At 31.4% G+C, this 20572-nt stretch overlaps 2 protein-coding genes across 2 annotated transcripts; one reads left to right on the top strand and one right to left on the bottom strand.

Annotated features, from left to right (window-relative positions):
• Nucleotides 1-2691: 2691 nt before the first annotated feature.
• LOC113391091 (zinc finger protein 626-like) lies at nucleotides 2692-10806 on the bottom strand. Its single transcript, XM_026627061.1, has 3 exons — nucleotides 10190-10806; nucleotides 4199-4311; nucleotides 2692-2721 (listed from the first exon to the last, which is right to left on the bottom strand). Exons 1-3 carry the CDS (start codon nucleotides 10740-10742, stop codon nucleotides 2692-2694), a joined length of 696 nt encoding a protein of 231 aa, XP_026482846.1. The 5' UTR covers nucleotides 10743-10806.
• Nucleotides 10807-17330: 6524 nt separating this feature from the next.
• Nucleotides 17331-18512, top strand: LOC113391090 (zinc finger protein OZF-like). The gene has a single exon (XM_026627060.1). It carries the CDS (start codon nucleotides 17331-17333, stop codon nucleotides 18510-18512), a length of 1182 nt encoding a protein of 393 aa, XP_026482845.1.
• The last annotated feature ends 2060 nt before the right edge of the window (nucleotides 18513-20572 follow it).

The raw sequence follows: 20572 nt of genomic DNA, 5'->3' as shown, positions 1-20572 counted from the left end.
CAACTCGATTTCCAACCAATATTTTTCGAACAGTTTTTTAATTTTTAAAATCGATTCAAAATTTTCCCCCAATCAATTTTCCACTTTTTTGCTAATAACAAAGAAATGGCTCGGCTGATCGTCACACAACTGGCAAACATGTCCTTGCGGAGTTACATCGAAGGGCTTCTAAGTTTTTGAAATCTATCAGTTCAGCCATTTTTTATTGATTTTTTTATTGAAAAAAAAGGTGGCCGAAATGTCCAAATTTGGGCCACATACAAACGCCCAATTTTTTCTAAACTTAGGGCCAAATAATTCAGAATGACTTGAAGTGTTGAGTAAAAATAAAATTAGCAAATTTTCCTTCATAAAGTTAAAAAAAAATTACATTAATACTATAGCACAGCTTAACATGTATTACCCTAGAATTGTAAATTGTAAATTACAAATAAAAATATTAACTAGTTGTGTATGGCATCATGCCTTAAAGCACATTGCTGGAACTTCCCATACCGTAACGAAATGTTCGAGGAATATTAGATGTTTCCAAATAGATTTTAAATATTGTAACATATTCTAATATTTATAAGAATTATATCAACTAAATTGCAAAGTTAAAATTATTTACTTCCCATAGGGTAGTTATAGTAAGGAGCTGGTTACCATCAGTAAATTTAAATAAACAGGTTACACCAGAAGAAATTAAAAGACAAATTTCACTTTTAAATAACAAGAATTGTCCAGGAATTGATCAATTGCATGCTAAAATTTTGAATGAACTACCAAGAAAAGGTCTAATAATGCTGACTTATATATTCAATGGAGTGCGACGTTTGGGATATTGGCCAAAGGACCTAAAGAACTCTGAAATAAAAATGTTACAAAAACAAGGTAAACCTAGTCATATGGTTAATTCATACAGACCAATTAGTCTTCAACCGGTTATATCTAAACTATTAAAAAAAATATTACTAGTAAGAATCCAAGAAAATCTTACCGCGATACCAGATCATCAATTTGGTTTTAGACAATCTCACTCCACTATACAACAGGCTCACAGGATAACTTCAATCATTCACAAAGCTTTTGAAGACAGTGAGTATTGCTCTGCGGTATTTATCGACGTAAAACAAGCATTCGATAGAGTGTGGCATGATGGGTTGATATCTAAAATTAAAAAGTGCTTACCAAATCAATTATATAAAATACTGAAGTCATTCTTGAGTGGTAGATACTTCAGGACAAGAGTAAGAGATGCAGTATCAGATTTTCACCCAATAAAATCGGGAGTACCACACGGTAGTGTATTAGGACTAGTTTTATACACAATATATACGCACGACTTACCAACACATAACAACACAATCACGGGTACATTCGCGGATGATGCAATGATCATGGCAACACATCAAGATCCAGTAATCGCATCTCTAAACTTTCAAGAACATCTATTCACACTTGAAGAATGGCTCAAAGAATGGAAAATAAGTATAAATGAAGACAAACCAAAACATATCACGTTTACAATGAGAACTCAAAACTGTGAGGCCGTATTTATAAATAACATCGAAATTCCTCCTAGTACCAGCATTGATTATTTAGGACTACATCTAGACCGTAGACTCACATGGGATCTCTATATCAAACAAAAGAGCAAACAAACGATGAAAAAATTCAAGCAGATTGTAATTGCAACCTCATAACAGCGCAGTGCCGTTACTCTGTTAGTGCAGTGCTTACGACTATATTTTACGGAACTTGATAAACACGTGGTAAATTTTCCTTTAAAAACAATTTGTTGAAGTTAATTTAGTTCAACTATGTGTGATAAAGGATTTATAAAAGCAAATTCTGATAATGTTTCTAATATTGATATATTTATGGTAGCCGAACTTTTAAAAAATGATGTTCGGTTTAATTCTGCGGAAGTTCGAGACGCCAAGGCATTGATGTAATAAGTCTGTTAAAAAATATTATAAATCACAATATTTAAGTATTATTTTATATTGAATATAATTACCTAATAAATTAATTTTAGAGCATCGCGTGAAAGTTACGGCGACAAAGCTGTGGGTTATGCTCAACTTAGTCGTAAAAATGAAATTTGTATTTTAAAAGCACGTGTATCTCCAGAAAATCGAGTTTGAAGCAAAGCCTATTTAGTTACATTAACAATTGTTAATGTAATGTAAATTAATGAGTCAAAAATCACGCTCATCTTCGATATAATATATGTCACAAAAAACGCGTGGTACAATTTTTTGCCGAAGGGCAAAATAAGCTTAAAGTGTAATGCTCAAATGCAACTGCAATTGTTAATGACAGGTAAAAGAAAGGGAATCTTTTGTGTTGCCGATCAAAACTTTGAAGACAATCAAAAAATTTATGTTAGCGTATTGAAATATGATGATGCAAACACTCAAGATCTCATTAAAAAATGTATAGTATTCTGGTCCCAAAATATATACCCAAAGCTGTTCAACTCTGTACAAAGTTAATAAAGTTAAAGTCTTAATTAGTTATTATTCAATATATTTTGATGATATGATACAAATGCAATAAACTATAAATGTATAATAAATAAATAAAATAATAAATATATGAAATATACATTTAGCCATTTCTTTTGTCATGAAAATGTTCTTAAATATTCTTCTTCTTATTCTTCTAAATTTAACTTATTATAAATTATAGGTTTTTGTAAATTCATTAGTGCTGCTGCGATGATAACAATGAAGTCTGTGAAAGGTACCATATTATGATTAACAACCGCATGAGGTCTGAGAAAATCAAACTTTTTCATTCGTATTTGTACATAATGGTACAAAACAACAGCGATAACATTTTACATTTGACATTTTTTATATATTTTTGAATATAACAATGACAGAACGATATTATACAAAGCTCAAAGCATAGCGCATGTTCAAAGCTGTATACTGCTATGAATCACCCGTAACAGTATGACGTCACACGCACTTGGCTTCGTTCGGGATTTGTCGGCGCTCTTCGATACCGAATTCAAACTCAAATTTTAATTTGGTATAACTTTTTAATTATTGCGAGAAAAAAAAAAGAAAAAAACTTTGTTATAAAACTTATATATGATCTTTCCATTAAAAAAAAAAAAAAATGAGTGCGCGTAAGGATCACACGCGATTGAAGTAAAACTTATTTGCTACTGTATAAAGTAGCAAATTTAAGTTGAGTAAAAGTAAATACATCATATAAAAATTTTGAATAATGTTTATTAGTAATATGGTAACACTCGTGATGCACACATTTATTAGTGTCGTCAATCATTATACACATTTATATAATGATAAATTATAAATTATATATTTATGATTACATTAAAAATATGTATAATATTTACAAACAATAATGTAATCAAAGTCGTACTTGAAATATGACATGATCGTTTTAAAGTAATTGCTGATTAATAAATTCTATAATATTCATTCACACAGTGGATTATGTTAAACAACGCCTAAACAAATATTGTTTTTGCAAATTAACTCATCCTGTAACATTTGTGTTTGAAGAACTTCATGTAATTAAAATTAACATACATTCATTTACTATTTGTATTTTTTTACTTTTTCACTGACGATATAATCTCATTCCTTGAACAACTGTAATATCCGTCTTGCCTAACAAATTGAAGCCATACTTTTATATTGGTTTTATTTATCAAGCCCTGCACATAGCTTGATCTATGAATCATTTGCTTTTTTATGTGAACGTTAATGCAATGATCATCATCAATATTACGAGGTAATAAATTAACCATACTATTAACGTCTTATAATTTGGCCAAATATTCCAAATTGTCTATTTGCATGTCGCAATCGTATAATTTGCATGAAACACAACCTAAGTGAAATTAACCTTTCAGGACTGTATCTAGTTTAGGTAGATAATTTGGTATAGGTAGAAATACAAACCCGTTAAATTTACACAAAGTGGGAATTTTATCCAAATTTAATGCCTTTCGACAAGTTTGACATCCAACCTGATTATTTGAATCAATATTCAGAAAATCATTATCAAGAATTTGTTTTTGAGCATCATTTGATATTTTTAAGTCACTTTGAAACCAAAGTCGATCACACACAAAGCATACATAGCCAAAGCTATCATTTCTAAATTGTTTTTCAAACAATTTTCGTGCATTCCTAAACAAATTAAAGTCTTTATATAGAAGTGCAAATACTTCATTTGACTCTTGCAAAAGATCAGTTCTTGTCACATTATATGCAGAATCATCAATTTGCAATTTACGTGATGTAGTTGCTGTATCAGAAAAAGTAACAGCAGTACTTTCATCTAAAAAGATAACAGAATAATATGTTTGAATGTGAATAGTTGAAGCGTTTCTTAGATTTCAAAAAGATTCTTACTTATGAACATCTAAAATTATACCTGGCTCAATATTTTCTAATAAATTGGCAGTAACTGACTGGCGATACAGTTTCATTCTTTGAGCAACTGTAGTATCTGTCTTGCATATAAAAATAAAAATAAAATTTTCCATTTTAGTAATAACCTCAAAGGTATATAGTAACCTCGAAAAACTCGAATAATACAAATTACTTCAATGAACTTACATTTCTTACGCAGCGCAGATTTTTCCTTTGTTTCGTTATTTATTTGCGGTCATTTGCACTACAATTATTTATGGGGGACGGGATAAAATATTCTTCCGATCCTGACATTTTTATTAACTCACGAATTATACTGCTAACCCATGTCGCGCCTAAAGAAGTTTTACTTCAAAAAATGTTTAGAGACTACTAATATAGAGGCTAAATACAAAACTCAAGAGAAAGTCGACACATTTTGTTTTGTTTTTGACATATGATTTGACATTTGATGTATTTTTTGTTTTGCTCGCAGAATAGATCGAATAATTGCGATAGATGCGCTTACTAGCGTCGTAGTCTTCAACTTCACGTTGGCGTTTTCGTTGCATTTGTACGGATTTACACCCATGTCGCGCCTAAAGAAGTTTTTACACCCATGTGGCGCCTAAAGAAGTTTTACTTCAAAAAATTCAAATACCTAATTGTACTGGCTAATTGGCAGAAAATCGATAATGTCATACGCAAACAAGACTTTAATATACAAAACCGTACTACTGCCAATATGGAGCTACGGAATAGAATTATGGGGATGTGCAAGTGCATCAAACATAAAAATTATACAGCGTACCCAGAACAAAATATTAAGGGCAATTGTAGATGTGCCTTGGTACGTAACTAACTAGACCATCCACAGGGACCTGGAACATAAAAAAGTAAATGAAATTATAAAGACCCGGAGCTGTTCTTACCACAACAAAATTGATGATCATTCGAACGCTGAAATACAAATCATCAACAAAATGGTTCAAACAAGAAGACTCAAGAAGAAATGGTCAAAGAATAATTCTAGCAGAGAATCTCTTCAATGGAGAAGACCTCTAAACGCCAAATATAACATTATCACATAGGCTTATGGAAACATTGTCTTCTAATGGTCTATTAAATAATAAATAAAAAAAAAATATATTATATCTTCAAACTATTACAAATACAGCAATGATTGAGTATACTTGTTTACTGTTCCGCTGCAATGTCTAGACTGGGTCAAAAATTATAACTGGCGAGTGTACAGTATTAGTATTTAGGCATACAAAAATGAGCTCTTGTTTGAATGACACAGGCCAGAGGCTGCAATATTCTGGCTGAATGTTTGAATAACACAGGCCAGAGGATTGCACGGCCGCATTTTTTCGTCCACGTTTTCGGGCGACTAATCAACCTGTGGCGACCAGATGGCGCACCCCATATATCTTGAACCTAAATACCACAGGATGGCGCCTGTAATATTCGCGCAAGAGTGAGACGCACAACTGGCCAGTGAACTAGTGGGGATTGCTGGTCAGAGTATAAAACGGACCTACCTACGATAATCGATCTCTTTATCGCATTCGCCGCAGTTGGGAACGGACCAGCCTCTAGGACCCGGAAAAAGATAAAATCCAGGTTCAAGACTAAGCAACAACACTGATCATATATACTACTGTATTTATGCAATTGTATGTATACAATAAATATTATATTATATTATTGAGTTGTTTTAGAAGAAATATATAGTGGAAATACCCACAAACCGATTTGAATGGTTCAAAAACATTCGATTCCTATTGATGGGGAGATGTGCTGATTAGTTTTTGGCAAAGGCAGGTTAATCCGTTCCGGAGATATGGAGCAAAAAGTTCAGAAAATAGAAATCGAGTTTTTGAGAGAATGAAGCATCTGATTTGAATTATTCAAAAAACTTTCTGCCTGTTTTCACAAAATAATTCCTTTTGGAAAAAACAAATTCAAAAAATTTTTTTTTCAAAAAATTTTTTTTGTATATCGAGAATATGTGAGATTTTAATTTTAATTCTGGCTAAAGTTCTAAAGCTCACTTACATACTTTAAATAAATAATTTTAACTTTGTAATTCAGTTTATATAATTCTTATAAATATTAGATAATGTTACAGTATTTATAATTATAATAATCTATATGAAAACATTTAATATATTTCTCGAGCATTTCGTTGCGTTACAGAAAGTTCCAGCATTTGTCTTGAGGTACAATGCCATACACAACTAGTTTATTTAGAGTATAAATAAGTGATCTTTAGAACTTTAGCCAGAATTATAATTAAAATCTGAATTATTTTCGATATACAAAAAAAAAAAATTGTTTAAAAAAAGGTGAATAAAAAATGAAATAAATTTTTCAGGAATAAATTAGTTGTCAACAATCAACCCAAAGATTATTTTGCAAATGTTCCGAAACAAACAAAATCACAATAGACCCACTGTGAAATAGGCCTACTGAGAAAACGTGTAAAACTAGTGGTGTGTATGGCATCGTGCCTTAAGGCAAATTGCTGGAACTTCCCGTACCGTAACGAAATGTTCGAGGAATATTAAATGTTTTCAAATAGATCATTATAAATACTGTAGCATTGTATAATATTTATAAGAATTATATAAACTGAATTGTAAAGTTGAAAATATCTGTTTAAAGTATATTAGAACTTAGTCAGAATTAAAAATGAAATCTGAATTATTTTCGATATACAAAAAAAAAAATTGAAAAAAAAATTTCTGAAAAAAAATTTTTTTTTGAAAAAAAAAATTAAACATAATTTTTTTTGAAAAAAAAATTAAACAAAAATTTTTTTTCCAAAAGTAATTATTTTGTTAAAACAAGCAGAAAGATCTTTGAATCATTCAAATCGGATGCTTAGTTCACTCAAAAACTGCCATTTTTTGCACATTTAGCTCTGTATCTACGAAACCGCTGGACCTGCCTCTGCCAAAAACTAAAAACCAGTTATTCCCGTCATTATAAATTGAATGTGTTTTGGATCATTCAAATCGGATGCTCTGTTCTCTCAAAAACTTGATTTCTATTTTCTGCACACTTTGCTCCGTATCTCCGAAACGGCTGAACCTGCCTTTGCCAAAAACTAATCAGCACATCTCCCTATCAGTAGGAATCGATTTTTTTTTTTTTTTTGAACCATTCAAATCGGTTGATCCGTGCGCCCGAAAACGCGGACGAAAAATTGTATCCATACATACATACACATACACACACATCCATTTTTATTTCAAAATTTTCAGAAACCATCAAAACGTCGAGAAATGTAAAAACTTTCCATTTCGATTTTTGGACGATTACAATAACAAGAAGTTAAAAAAACGAGCTTAGCACACTACCCCGTAGGTTTAAACGTACTTTTCAAAGTGATATATGTATCTTTAAAACGGTGGCTCTGAGCAAAGAAAGTATTGATGCATTTTTTGTGGATAATTTTATGTTCTATAATATTGTCTCAAGTAATTTTGCGATAAGACTGACCATTTAGCTAAAAATTTCAAAAGGGTCATTGTTTACCTTTGACTTTGTGCCATTTTATTTTGCTCGCATTGGATCGATGACGACTTTTGAGATTTCTTTTATAATTGTATTTTAAACAATTTTGTCAAGTTATAGCCCATTAGAAATTACAGTAGGTAAAGTTTAGGTTTAAATTGACCGGGCTATAAATAAATTAATTAAAAAGAATAAAGAAAAAGTAAAAAGCGCCACATTCAAAATTTACATTTTATTTAAAGATCACATAAATCCGTTACATAATAAAAACGTTTAATCAATTTGATATGAAACCTGAATATAAAACCTGGTGTTTATTTATTATTATTATATCTATTATTATTATATCTATCAGCAGTCATGTGTCAGTTCAGGGGTATGTAAATCCATTATTGATTATTTATACTTTTCTTTTTTCTATGGATTTATAATTACTCATTGATGTGGACTTGAATGACTCGATAGTCTGAATGCAAGGTTGCATATTTTGCATTCATGGGAACCATCCCCAATTTGAATGATCATATGTCTATTTAAATGACTTCATTGTATAAATGTTTTATTGCATATTTTACATTTGTGGTAATATTGTCGTTCCCCATACTGTGAATCAACATATGTCTTTTCAAGCTATAGGAATATATGAATGCCTTCTTGCATATTTTACATTCGTGTGGACGATCTACAATGTGAGTATTCATATGTTCATTCAAGGTACTTGAATCCCTAGATAAATAAGCATTGCTTGAATCTGTGAATGTCTTCTCATATATTTTACATTTATTGCTACGTTCCCTAATGTAGTACATTATTAATAACAAATATTGTTTAATAATTATTTTTCAGTGCATGAAAAAGTGAAAATAATTTTTTGTTTTGAATTTTTGGGTATAATGCAGTTGTTTGAACTAATTTTTAATTAGCATCATTAGAATTATTCTATTGAAAGACTATTGAATTTTCTTTCAGTGTGCAAAATTTTGTTTTATTTCATGTGGTAGAACACATTCAAAAGTAGAAAAAACATGAGGAAGTATCTCTCATTCATTGCTCAACCTTGCTCGCCGCGCGTCTTGATAAATTAAAACATTTTTAATAAAACAGAAGATATATACATTTATACTTATGTATTTTGAATAATTATATATTTGTATGTATATGTATAATAATAACTATAATTTTATATAATTAAATATATATTATTTATATATTGCACAAGTATATTATATGATTTAATCATCATTAATAATTTATTAATTAATAACTTTCTGCTTATGTTGACAAAAAAAAAAAACAATTTATTACAATTTTATCAAAAAAAGTGATTTTATAAATTTTTGATAAAATCTTTTTTAGTGAAAAAGTGTTAGTGTATAATCAATCATACAGGTAATTAATACTGTTTTTTCAGTAACGTGTAGTTCAGTAAAGTGTTAGTGTATAATCAATTATACAGGTAATTAACACTGTTTTTTCAGTAACCTTTTCTTAAAACTTTGTAAAACTTTCTAATTTTTAACATTTTTAGTATTTTGTTATATAATCAACTCAAGTATTTTTATAATTTTCATTTTTATTATATTATCATATTTATGTATATTATTTTTTCCACTATTTTATTAATTTTATATAAAAAAAACACAATCTTCTGCTTTTCTTAAACATATTATTTGCTTAAATCTTATCAAGATCATGTTTCTTGACAGATGTCCTGAAGGTGGAATGTATCTAGTTCCGAAACATCGACAGTAAATAAACAAAGAAATGTTTTTTTAAAAAACTTTGTTCTTTATTACTTGGATTCTTTATTCGAAGCTCTACCAAATATTTACAAATCCAAGACTTTAACATCTAATATATAATTTTTTTTTCAATATTTCAATGAGTATTTTCATGTTCTTTAAATGCCTGTTTCGACTTATATGTTTCACCGCACGTCTCACATTTGTAAGGGTCTTCTTTTGTATGAACAATTTCATGTCGATTTAATTTATATTTTGTCACAAATATTTTATTACATGTGACACATTTATAAAGACAATCTCCAGTGTGGATCCTTTCATGTCGATTTAATGTCTGCTTTCTTGTGAATGCTTTATTGCAAATTTCACATTTGAAATTGCCTTCGCCGGTGTGGATCATTTCATGTAGGTTTAATGCCTGCTTACTTGCAAATGTTTTGCTGCATATCTCGCATTCATAAGGACGTTCTCCAGTATGCAGTAACAAATGTTTTTTTAAATTACTCAATTCCGAAAATCTTTTATTGCATGTTTTACATTCGTGGGGGCGTTCTCCAGTGTGGACCCTTTCATGTAAATTTAATGAATGTTTTCTTGGGAATGCTTTATTGCATATTTTACAGTTAAAAAGGCCTTCTCCAGTGTGGATCCTTTCATGTAGGTTTAATGTATATTTTCTTGTGAATGCTTTATTGCATATTTCACATTTAAAAAGGCGTTCTTCGGCATGGATCATTTCATGTTGGCTTAACATTTGTTTTGTTGAGAATATTATGTTGCATATTTCACATTTATAAACTTGCTTTTCTGAAACTTCTTTTTTATCACATAAATAAGCTTTTTCATCTAAGTTTGTTCTTTTTGTGACTGCATCTTGCTCATCAATCGTTTCTTGCTTTATTTTTTCCTCAATTGCTACCTCAGATTTTAGAAATCGCTGTAAATATATTTCATCTTTCTCCGGACAAATATTATCACAATCATCAAATTCTTGTTCCACTTCTGGACAATAATCAAATTCTTGTTTGACTTGAGGATAATCGAGTGGTTCAATTTTTACTGTTGTTTGTAAATTTGTTTCTTCGGACATTTTCGACGTTTAGTTTACAGACAATTTTTTTTAAATTTATTGTGAACAAATTTACGATAGCTTTAAAAAGTTAAAGAGAACTTTAATTTATATGCTTTGAAAAACTAATAAATATGTTTTAATATATATTTATAAAGCTTTAATATATTTTATATAGTCTTGTTTAAGTTCAATGTAAAAACACTTTTATCTACACCACCTTAAATCAGGCTAAGAATTTTGTCATTTGCACATTTCAGCCAGCATGAAGTTGGCGACGAAATAGAAGTTAGCCGTCAAGTTGAAATGTATTGGATTCATAACTTTGACAGCTAAAACCTGTCAAGATCATTATTATCACAGCCAAACAAGTATTATTATTATTATGATTATTATATTGTCTCATACCAAGATGATAGCCTTTACCTTAGACAATATATTACGTTAAAATACAATATATCTTGTTCCCTCATAGCAAATATTGCAGAAAAAACGAAATATATATGTCAATTCCAAGACATGAAGTATTTCGATTTAGTATTATAACATCAAAAGTGTTTCAATTTTATTTCATTTACTGAACCTTCTATTTGCTTTTGTTGAGTTTCAGTTAGCTTCCACTGAATTAAGGTTAAGATCGTAACCAAACCCTATAAATATGTAACTGTATGATAAAATGTAACCCTATGCGTAAAACGTAAGCGTAAATAATTTTTTAAAACACAATTATAACTAAAACATTGTATAAAATCTAAGCTAGACTAAAATGATCTTTGAATGAAAAGAATCCTAAAACATAACCCTAAAATTAAAATAAGAACTAAATAGGCGCGTAATCAAGAAGCCAAAGCGAATAAACTTGAACGGACATTAAAAAAATAAACACAAAAGAAATGAATCATAACGAAAAGCTAAAAAATATTAATATTAAATATGAAACAAGCGTACTTGATAAAAAAAAACAATACTCCGACGCAACGCTGTTATAAAAATGAACAAAATGGTCGACGCGCTCTTGACATCTGAAATGCTTGACAGCTTGATATCTGTCTTCGCCGGCAACTTCATGCTGGCTGAATTGTGCAGCGCAAGTGTCAAAGTCTTAGCTTGATTTAATGCCTCCTCTTTTATCTGGAATAAATGTCAAATTTGACATTTCAATTTAATTCTAGCAAAAGCTTAAGATCAGGTTCGACAACATAGAAAACATTAAAACAAACTTGACTTTATTGGCGGCAAAATATAGAATCATAGATTATATAATTTCTAAACAAAAGATAGATTTTATTTTAATATTTTAGAATACTTTTCCGAATTTATAAATACCGTAAAGGCATCGTGCCTCAAAACAAATTGCTGGAACTTTCCGTACCTTAACAAAATGTTCGAGGAATACTGAATGTTTTCAAATAGATTATTATAAATATTGTAACATTGTCTAATATTTATAAGAATTATATAAACTGAATTCCAGAGTTTAAATTTTTTTTTTTAAAGTATATGAGAAATTTAGTCAGAATTAAAATTAAAATCTGAATTATTGTCGATAAACAAAAAAAAGAAAAAAATTGAAATAGATTTTTTTCCAAAAGCAATTACATTGTTTAATCAAGCAGAAAGTTTTTTTAAATCATTCAAAATCGGATGCTTAGTACTCTCAAAAACTGCCATTTGTTGCACATTTAGCTCAGTATCTCCGAAATGGCTGGACCTGCCTTTGTCAAAAACTAATCAACGCTTTTCCCCATCATTACAAATCAACCTTTTTTTAGATCATTAATCTAATCAGCACATCTCCCTATCAACAGGAATCGATTGCTTTTTGAATTTTTTAAGTCGGTCCATCCGTACGCCCGAAATCATCGACGGAATATTGTCTCCACACATACACACATCTATTTTTCTGTCATGTCAAAATGTTTAGAAACCCCTGAAACGTAAAGATATGCAAAAATTTTCATTTTCGATTTTCGACCCATTACTATAACTTACCCTACGGAAAGTTAATAAAAAAAATTCAAATATTTTTTTTTTAATGTTGATGTTATAATTAGCTTCCCGAAGGGTTAATTTTTGTAATAGTCCAAAAATCGAGAATGAACATTTTAGCATTTCTTCACATTTTGAAGTTTTCTGAACATTTTAGCATACCTCATGCATACCTCAGAAAAAATGGATGTGTTTGTGTGTGTTTTTTGTGTAAATACAATTTTTCGTTCACGTTTTTGGGCGCACGAATCAACCGATATGAATAGTTCAAAAAAACATTCGATTCCTACTGACGGGAGGACGTGCTGATCAATTTTTGGCAAAGACAAGTCCATTTCGCTGCAGATAATAGAAATCGAGTTTTTGAGAGCGCGGAGCATCTGATTTGAATGATTCAAAAACATTCAATTCGTAATTATGGGGAGAAGTGTTGATTAGTTTTTGACAAAGACAGGTCCCGCCGTTTCGGAGAAACATAGTAAAATAAGCAAAAAAATGCGGTTTTTGAAAAGCATCCGAAAGAATGACTTGCACAAACTGCCATTTTTTGTACATTTAGCTATGTATCTCCAAAACGGCTCAACTTGCCTTTGCCAAAAACCAATCACCACTTCTCACGATCATTATAAATTGAAAGGATTTTGGATCATTCAAATCGGATACTCCGTTCTCACAAAAACTGAATTTTTTTTATTATATCCTGATTAGTTTTTAGCAAAAAAGGTCGAGCCGTTTCGGGGATAAAAAGCAAAGATTGCAGAAAATAAAAATTGAGTTTTTGAGAGAACGGAGTATCCGATTTGAATGATCCAAAAAACATTCAATTCGTAATGATCGGGTAAAGATTTGGTCCAGCCGTTTCGGAGATTCAGAGCCAAATACGCAAAAAAATGCAGTTTTTGAAAAAACTAAGCATCCGATTTGAATGATTCAAATTCAAATGATTCTGCTTGTGTTAATAAAACAATTGCGTTTGGGGCTTTTTTTCATTTTTTCTCAAAATTTAATTAATTTTTCCAAAATTTTGTTTTGTTTATCGTAAATAATTGGGTTTTTAATTTTAATTCTGGCTTAGAACTTTCTAAATCTCACTTATATACTTTAAATAAATAATTTAAACTTTGCAATTCAGTTTATATAATTCTTATAAATAATCTTGCAGTGTTTATATTAATCTAATTTATTTGAAAACATTTAATATTCCTCGAACATTTTGTTACGGTACGGGAAGTTCCATCAATTTGCCTTAACCCTCTAACCCGAGTTTTTGATAGAGCCAGTAAAAAAAGTCAGAACAATTTTTTCTAGACTAATTTGACGATAACAAACACTTCTGCATCATTAGATTTTCATTTTGACTTACCGTTTAGCTACCAGGTACAAAAAGGTAAAGATTACTTCAAAGTAATCTTGACGGGTTTAGTGAAAAATTTGATACAGGTAGATATTTTTATTCTGTATGGTATTTATTGAAAAAAGTGAATGAAAGAACAATGGAATGTAGTAAAAATTAATTATTTTTTGTTATGATATTCTACGAAACAATTTTTGCCCTTAAAGCTATATTACATTTGGAGCAAATGCACATAGTTAGCGCCTTTGTTTTGTTTTGGGCACAGAGTTTGCACGTAACACGTTTTTCTGTCCATTGATCCATACAGTCAAAACGAGTGTCGTCCACTGGATGCACCGCACGTCTTCCAACAGGAAAAGAACCTGGAATCACCTCTGGAGTTGATGGCCGAGAATCGCTTGAAGCAAGTCTGGATGATGGACGACCAACTTGGCGCTTGAAGTTGTAGTTCACAAGGCCAGCAGCAATATTTCTACGAAATTGTGACAATGTAAACAATTTTTCGCTGGGGTCATTCTCATCAGGCGAATCGTGCACTTTCTTTCGGTGTATTCGGCGATAGAGTATGTATGCGTTGGTGGCAGCCATGTCAATAAAATGGTACAACAAATGAGTTGCTGCATCACGAGTTTTTGCGCGAATATGATAGCGGCCCATCAAGCCATCCATCAAGTCCACGCCGCCCATATGTTTGTTATATTCGCCAATGATTTCGGGGCAATCGATGTCAATGCGGCCTTGCTTGCGAACAAGTCGGCTGGCTTTTCGTGGTTGTTTGGTTGGATTTGTCAAACTGGTTTGAAATGGTTTCACACCAACATACGTCGATGCCAAACGAACGACTTTGTTGTCTTTCCACAATACAGTAGTCAGCCATATGAGGATGCCACATATACCTCAGAATATCCTCTTGGTTTATCTTTGATGGCTGTTTCCAAACTAAGCTTACAACCAGGCACTCTGTTCACTCGTATCGTACCAAGACTGAAAATTCCACGAGCGCGCAAATACACCAACAGAGGCAAACTTGTATAAAAGTTGTCGAAGTATACAATGTGATTTGCCATATCCGGGATGGTTTGAGACAATCGCATGACAACATTCGCCGAAGCACCAGGATTTGGAGTTTGTTGTCTCCAGCGCCATTGTGAACTTCGAACCGATAATCAAATCCAGATGAGTCATATAGAACGAATAATTTCATGCCCCATTTGTGTGGCTTATTGGGCATATACTGCCGCAAATGGTGCACCATCTTATTGCATTAAAAAAAATCGACCCCAACACGTTTTTCACGTAACAAAAGAGAGATAAACAAGAAAAGGTGCGATAAACGGTAAAAACGCGTTGGGCGAAGAAAATCACTAAATCCGGCAAGATTACTTTGAAGTAACCTCTGTTTTTCCCTTCAAAATACCGAAAAAAAATTTTTTTCACAATGAAATATATAATAATTGAAAGGGGTAATACTTACTAACAAAATTAAAAAATTCCGATGTCGAAATAATGATTGGTTCAAGAAATATGTGGCACAAAAAACACAATTTTTTTTTTCACTAAATTTGAAGCTTCCTTCTCGAAAGCTCACACTCTTATGACTATAGAAGCCAAACTATACTTCAAATGATGTTGGTGTCTGAAGAAGAAATGTCAAATAAAGTACGAGGGACAAGTTCATGCTTATTTGCATGTGATTATGTTGTCACATGGTTATAAAAAAAGCAAAACATGAAGATTACTTCAAAGTAATCTTCCGGGTTAGAGGGTTTGTATGGCACGATGCCATACAAACTACTAGTTCTATTTTTGGAGCATATATATATATATATATATATACATACATACTAGCAAACCCGACGAACTCCGTTTCGCCACCAGATGGTTTCGTGAGAAATATGAAGAAATTTTTTGTTTGTTTTAAATTTGAAAAGAAAAAATTTGATTTTATTATACAACAGTAATGAATTTATTTCGATTACAAAAATGAAGTGTTTTTCAGTTGAACTTCTCTAAGTAAATGAAAGTGAATCCGCAAAAAATCCGTTTCATTGAAGTGCTCTTTGGTAAACCACATTCACCACATTTTTTTGTTTTTTGGTCTGACGTTGAAGGTGCGTCCACACCTAACGAACGAACATAAATGAACGCACCAGAACGAACGGCAACAGCATAGTGTGGATTCTGTGTATGACTCATTCTACATGTATATGCACACTAGCTTCAAAATGAGTTTAATTTATATCTCCTGGTGAAAGTAATCTATTTTAAATTTAATTTTAAACAAATAGCGTATGCACAAGTACTGCTATATTTATCAATTTGTCTAACTCAGTCCATATTGATGAAAATCCTGACTATGAAAAACAATTAAAAACTTTGTCTTTTTTACTCATGAATTTACCTTTGTCAGTTAATACAGCACCTCCGGATTTTACTTTTTTTTTAATATGCCCGAGAGTACATTAATTTGGGTAGGAGGGATTCTGCTTAAGCCCACATTATTAACAAATGAAATAAAGCCATCTGGAGTGCAATAAATAAAAACCTACTTTCAAATACCCTGGAAACTACCAACGAATGAATCTAAAAAGTAAAACCTAAAGCAATATGACCAATTTCTAACTTTCATGATTTGTGTTTTATAAGAATCAAACTCACAAATGGATTTTTAATAATACTTTTATGCATGTAAATATGATCATTTAAGCAAATATTGATTTAATTTACTAAAGCCTCTTCAAACTTTGAACTTTCTTCATATTTTTCTGATTGAATATCCTTCCTGACTAAAAAGTATGCATATTGGTAGTAACAAACAAAAATTATATTTTGAATTTCATTATTCTTACCTCTGTTATTGTAAAATCATAAAAGATAAATGAGAGAATATGTAAGAAATATGAATTACAGCAAATGTCTAACCTAAAAATGCACGTTTTACATCAAAACAAATATTAGTTGACAGCAAATTCAACTCATAAACGTGTCATCCGCCATCCGCCATATTTGTTGGGCACCAATTTGCACTTAAAATCCGCTAGAGGAGAGCTTGCCCGTTCCCTATATGGTTCTCTATGTTTCTACTCTCTCTACTGCTACAAACAAACTCTATGTGCTCTCTATGCTTCAAATGTCAAATAATAAATGTAAATTAATGTTGAAATCATTTATCATATTGAAAATAATTATTGCTTAAACTACACTATTATTTAGCACACAACTATTTTCGTTATTTTTTTCTGAGTATAAGCAGTGAAAATATAAAAATGTCGGAGGAAACAATTATGTCTATGATTGATCAGGCAATTAAAATTGAACCACCACAATATTCACCAGAAGACATTAAACTCGAAATGGAGGATGATTTTGACAAACCCGATGTTATTGTTAAATCTGAATCGTGTTCTGAAGATAATGATACGTGTTTAGAAAGATTTATGAATTCCGAGGTAACAATCGAAGAAGAAGTCAAACAGGAGTTAGTCGAGACATTAACTTATGAATGTGACGTTTGCAATAGATCATTTGCAGAATCAAATCATTTAAAAGAGCATATGGCCCATCATTTTTCCAATAATAGCAAAGAAAGTCATTTCAAATGTGAAATCTGTTACAAAACTTTTGATCGATTAAGTGTTCTGAAAAGACACATGCTCATTCACAGTGGTGGGCTCCCCCATCAATGCAATATATGCAAGAAGACATTCACGCAAACAGGTAGTCTGAAAAGACACATGCTCATTCACACTGGAGTACAACACGCCCATGAATGCAATATATGCAAGAAGACATTCACACAAACAGGTAGTCTGAAAAGACACATGCTCATTCACACTGGAGTACATGCCCATGAATGCAATATATGCAAAAAGACATTTACAGAAAGAAGTAATCTGAAAAAACACATACTGAGACACAGTGGAGTACGTCCTCATGAATGCGATATATGCAATAAGACATTCACAGAATTAGGTAATCTGAAAAGTCACAAGCTGATACACAGTGGAGTAAAACTGCATGAATGCAATATATGCAAAAAAACATTCACGCAATCAAGTAGTTTAAAAAATCACATGGTAGTGCATAGTGGAGTACGTCCCCATGAATGCAGAATATGCAATAAGGCATTCGCACTATTAGGTAATCTGAAAAGTCACATGCTGATACATAGTGGAGTACGTTCCTATGAATGCAATGTATGCAACAAGACATACACGCAATCAAAAGGTCTGAAAAGTCACATGCTGATGCACAAAGAAGTACGCTCTCATGAATGCAATACATGCAATAAGAAATTCAAACTATTAAGTCATTTGAAAAGGCACAAGCTGATTCATCAACGAGAGCATCCTGATAAATGTGAAGTATGTAAGAAGGAATTTACTCAATCGAAGGATTTGAAGAGACACATGGCACTTCATAGTTTTAAGAGTGGTGGAGATCAATGAAATATATACTTACATTTAAATATTGTTAATTTTTCTTGCATGTAATGGAATGTATAAATAGTATGAAATATCACAACAAAAAAAAAATTAAACCGGCATGAAGTGGTTCATTCCGAAAAACGTCAAAACAATCAAAAAAGCAAAAGAAATCAAAGCGATATGATATGATCCAGTTGTCACTTTGTGATTTGGTCAAGTAAGTTTGTAAAGTGGAAGAATTATAATGTGAGAAAAGTGACTTCAATTATTTGAAATCACAATCCATACTTATAATCATTTTAATTTGCTTAATATATATTATCAGAAATGCCATTCTATATTTTCTTTAGTAACAATTATGTTTTTTTTCTCAATTTATATTATGTAAATGTAATTGTTTAAATGATTTTGAATATAATATTGTAATTTTTTTTGTATTTACCAGAGTCGAAGATGTTACATAAAGAGAAAGATATTTTTATATCTTTCAGAAGTTTAAATACAAATATTTATTAGTGTAGAAATGCCTTTTATTTTTAATTTATTCAAAACTCATTATAATCTTTTTTTAACTTCCCGTAGGAGAAGTTCATGCTTACATAAAAAAATCTGATTTGCTAATTTTATGTTTACTCGACGTTTCAAGCCATTCTGAATCGAATGAGACGAAATTTGGAAAAAGTATATGTGTGTGTGTGAACAGATTTTTTGCCGCAAAACAGCTGCATTGATTTCAAAATTTTGAAAGCCATTTGATGTATCTCGATGAGGACTATCGTTTGACAGTTTGTGCGATGATCTGCCAAGCCCTTTCTTTGTAATCGATTTAAAAAAATTAAATGCTGTTCGAAAGATATTGGTTTGGAATGATACTGATTAGTTTTAAGTGAAAATCTACCGAGTCGTTTTCTTGTAATTAACTGTTGAAAAAAAATTTAATCCGATTTTTATGAAACCTTTTTTGGCGATATATATCATGGTTTTATAGAACTTACTGATATATTACGGCCTTACGACAAGTAGTTTAATTTTAAAAATTCATCAAAGTTTGAGAAAAAAAGTATTTTTTTCTGCATTCGTTAAATTTAAAATTAGACGATTTTCTTGGTATAACGATAGAGTTGTTGAACTTAATGAACCTACTAGACCACTAAACTCGTAAGGAAATTGGTTCAGTTATAAGCATTGTTGATTTTTGAAAATTTGCTTTTAGAAAATACTCCGAGTTAACGTGTTCGTTCGTTTTCAAAGATGTGTAATAAATCCACTCGGAATACTTTTAATGACTCATAAATTAATTTATTTTTTATTGATTAAGTCGATTATTTACACATATCAGAAAGTTCATGTAACTTGCCTCAAGGCAAAATACCAATACCAACTAGTTTATTTATTAATTTCTTGTAGGATAATTTATAGTATAGTAATCGCAAAAAATCGTATCTCTTTACGTTTCAATACCTTCTGAACATTTTGGAATACCTTAGAAAAAATGAATGTAAGTGAGTGTGTATGTTCAGATACGATTGTTCGTCCACGATTTCGGGCGTACGGATGAATTAAAAAAACATACGATTCGTATTGCCTGGGAGACGTACTGTTTTGTTAAGGTGGGCCACACCTAAGGATCGAACGTGAATAAGCAAGAATTACGTACCAGAACGAACACCAACGAGCATAGTGTGGCGCCACAACGAACACAAACAAACATGGCGAGCAATGTTACGCAACTTGTCGGTACATCAAAGAAAATTGTTTTGTCATGTTTGTGCAGTGTGAACCCTTCAGGTGCGTCCACACCTTGCCGCGTCTCCACTGTTAAGAATCCGTGCGGCGAATGGTGCGTCACGAACAAATTGCGCAGCGGAGTGATACTGTGCGAACGCACGAATTTCCTTTATTTAAATTGTCCACTGCGCCTTTCCATAGCGCACTTTTTTCTTCTTTTTTTGTTTGAAAATGGGAGGGGGGGTTTATTTTTAGAATTACGTACCCTGCCGAACATGGTCGAAGCGACACGAAAATTTCAATAGCTTGCGTTCGGGGCGCTCGCTCCCGCCGCGAGCAACCCGACGCATCGG

The sequence above is a fragment of the Ctenocephalides felis genome, unplaced genomic scaffold, assembly GCF_003426905.1.
Source record: "Ctenocephalides felis isolate EL2017-DRISC unplaced genomic scaffold, ASM342690v1 CF-g0.4_SCAFFOLD_00845, whole genome shotgun sequence".
In the NCBI taxonomy this organism is placed as follows: domain Eukaryota; kingdom Metazoa; phylum Arthropoda; class Insecta; order Siphonaptera; family Pulicidae; genus Ctenocephalides; species Ctenocephalides felis.
This window is presented reverse-complemented; position numbering and strand designations above follow the sequence as displayed.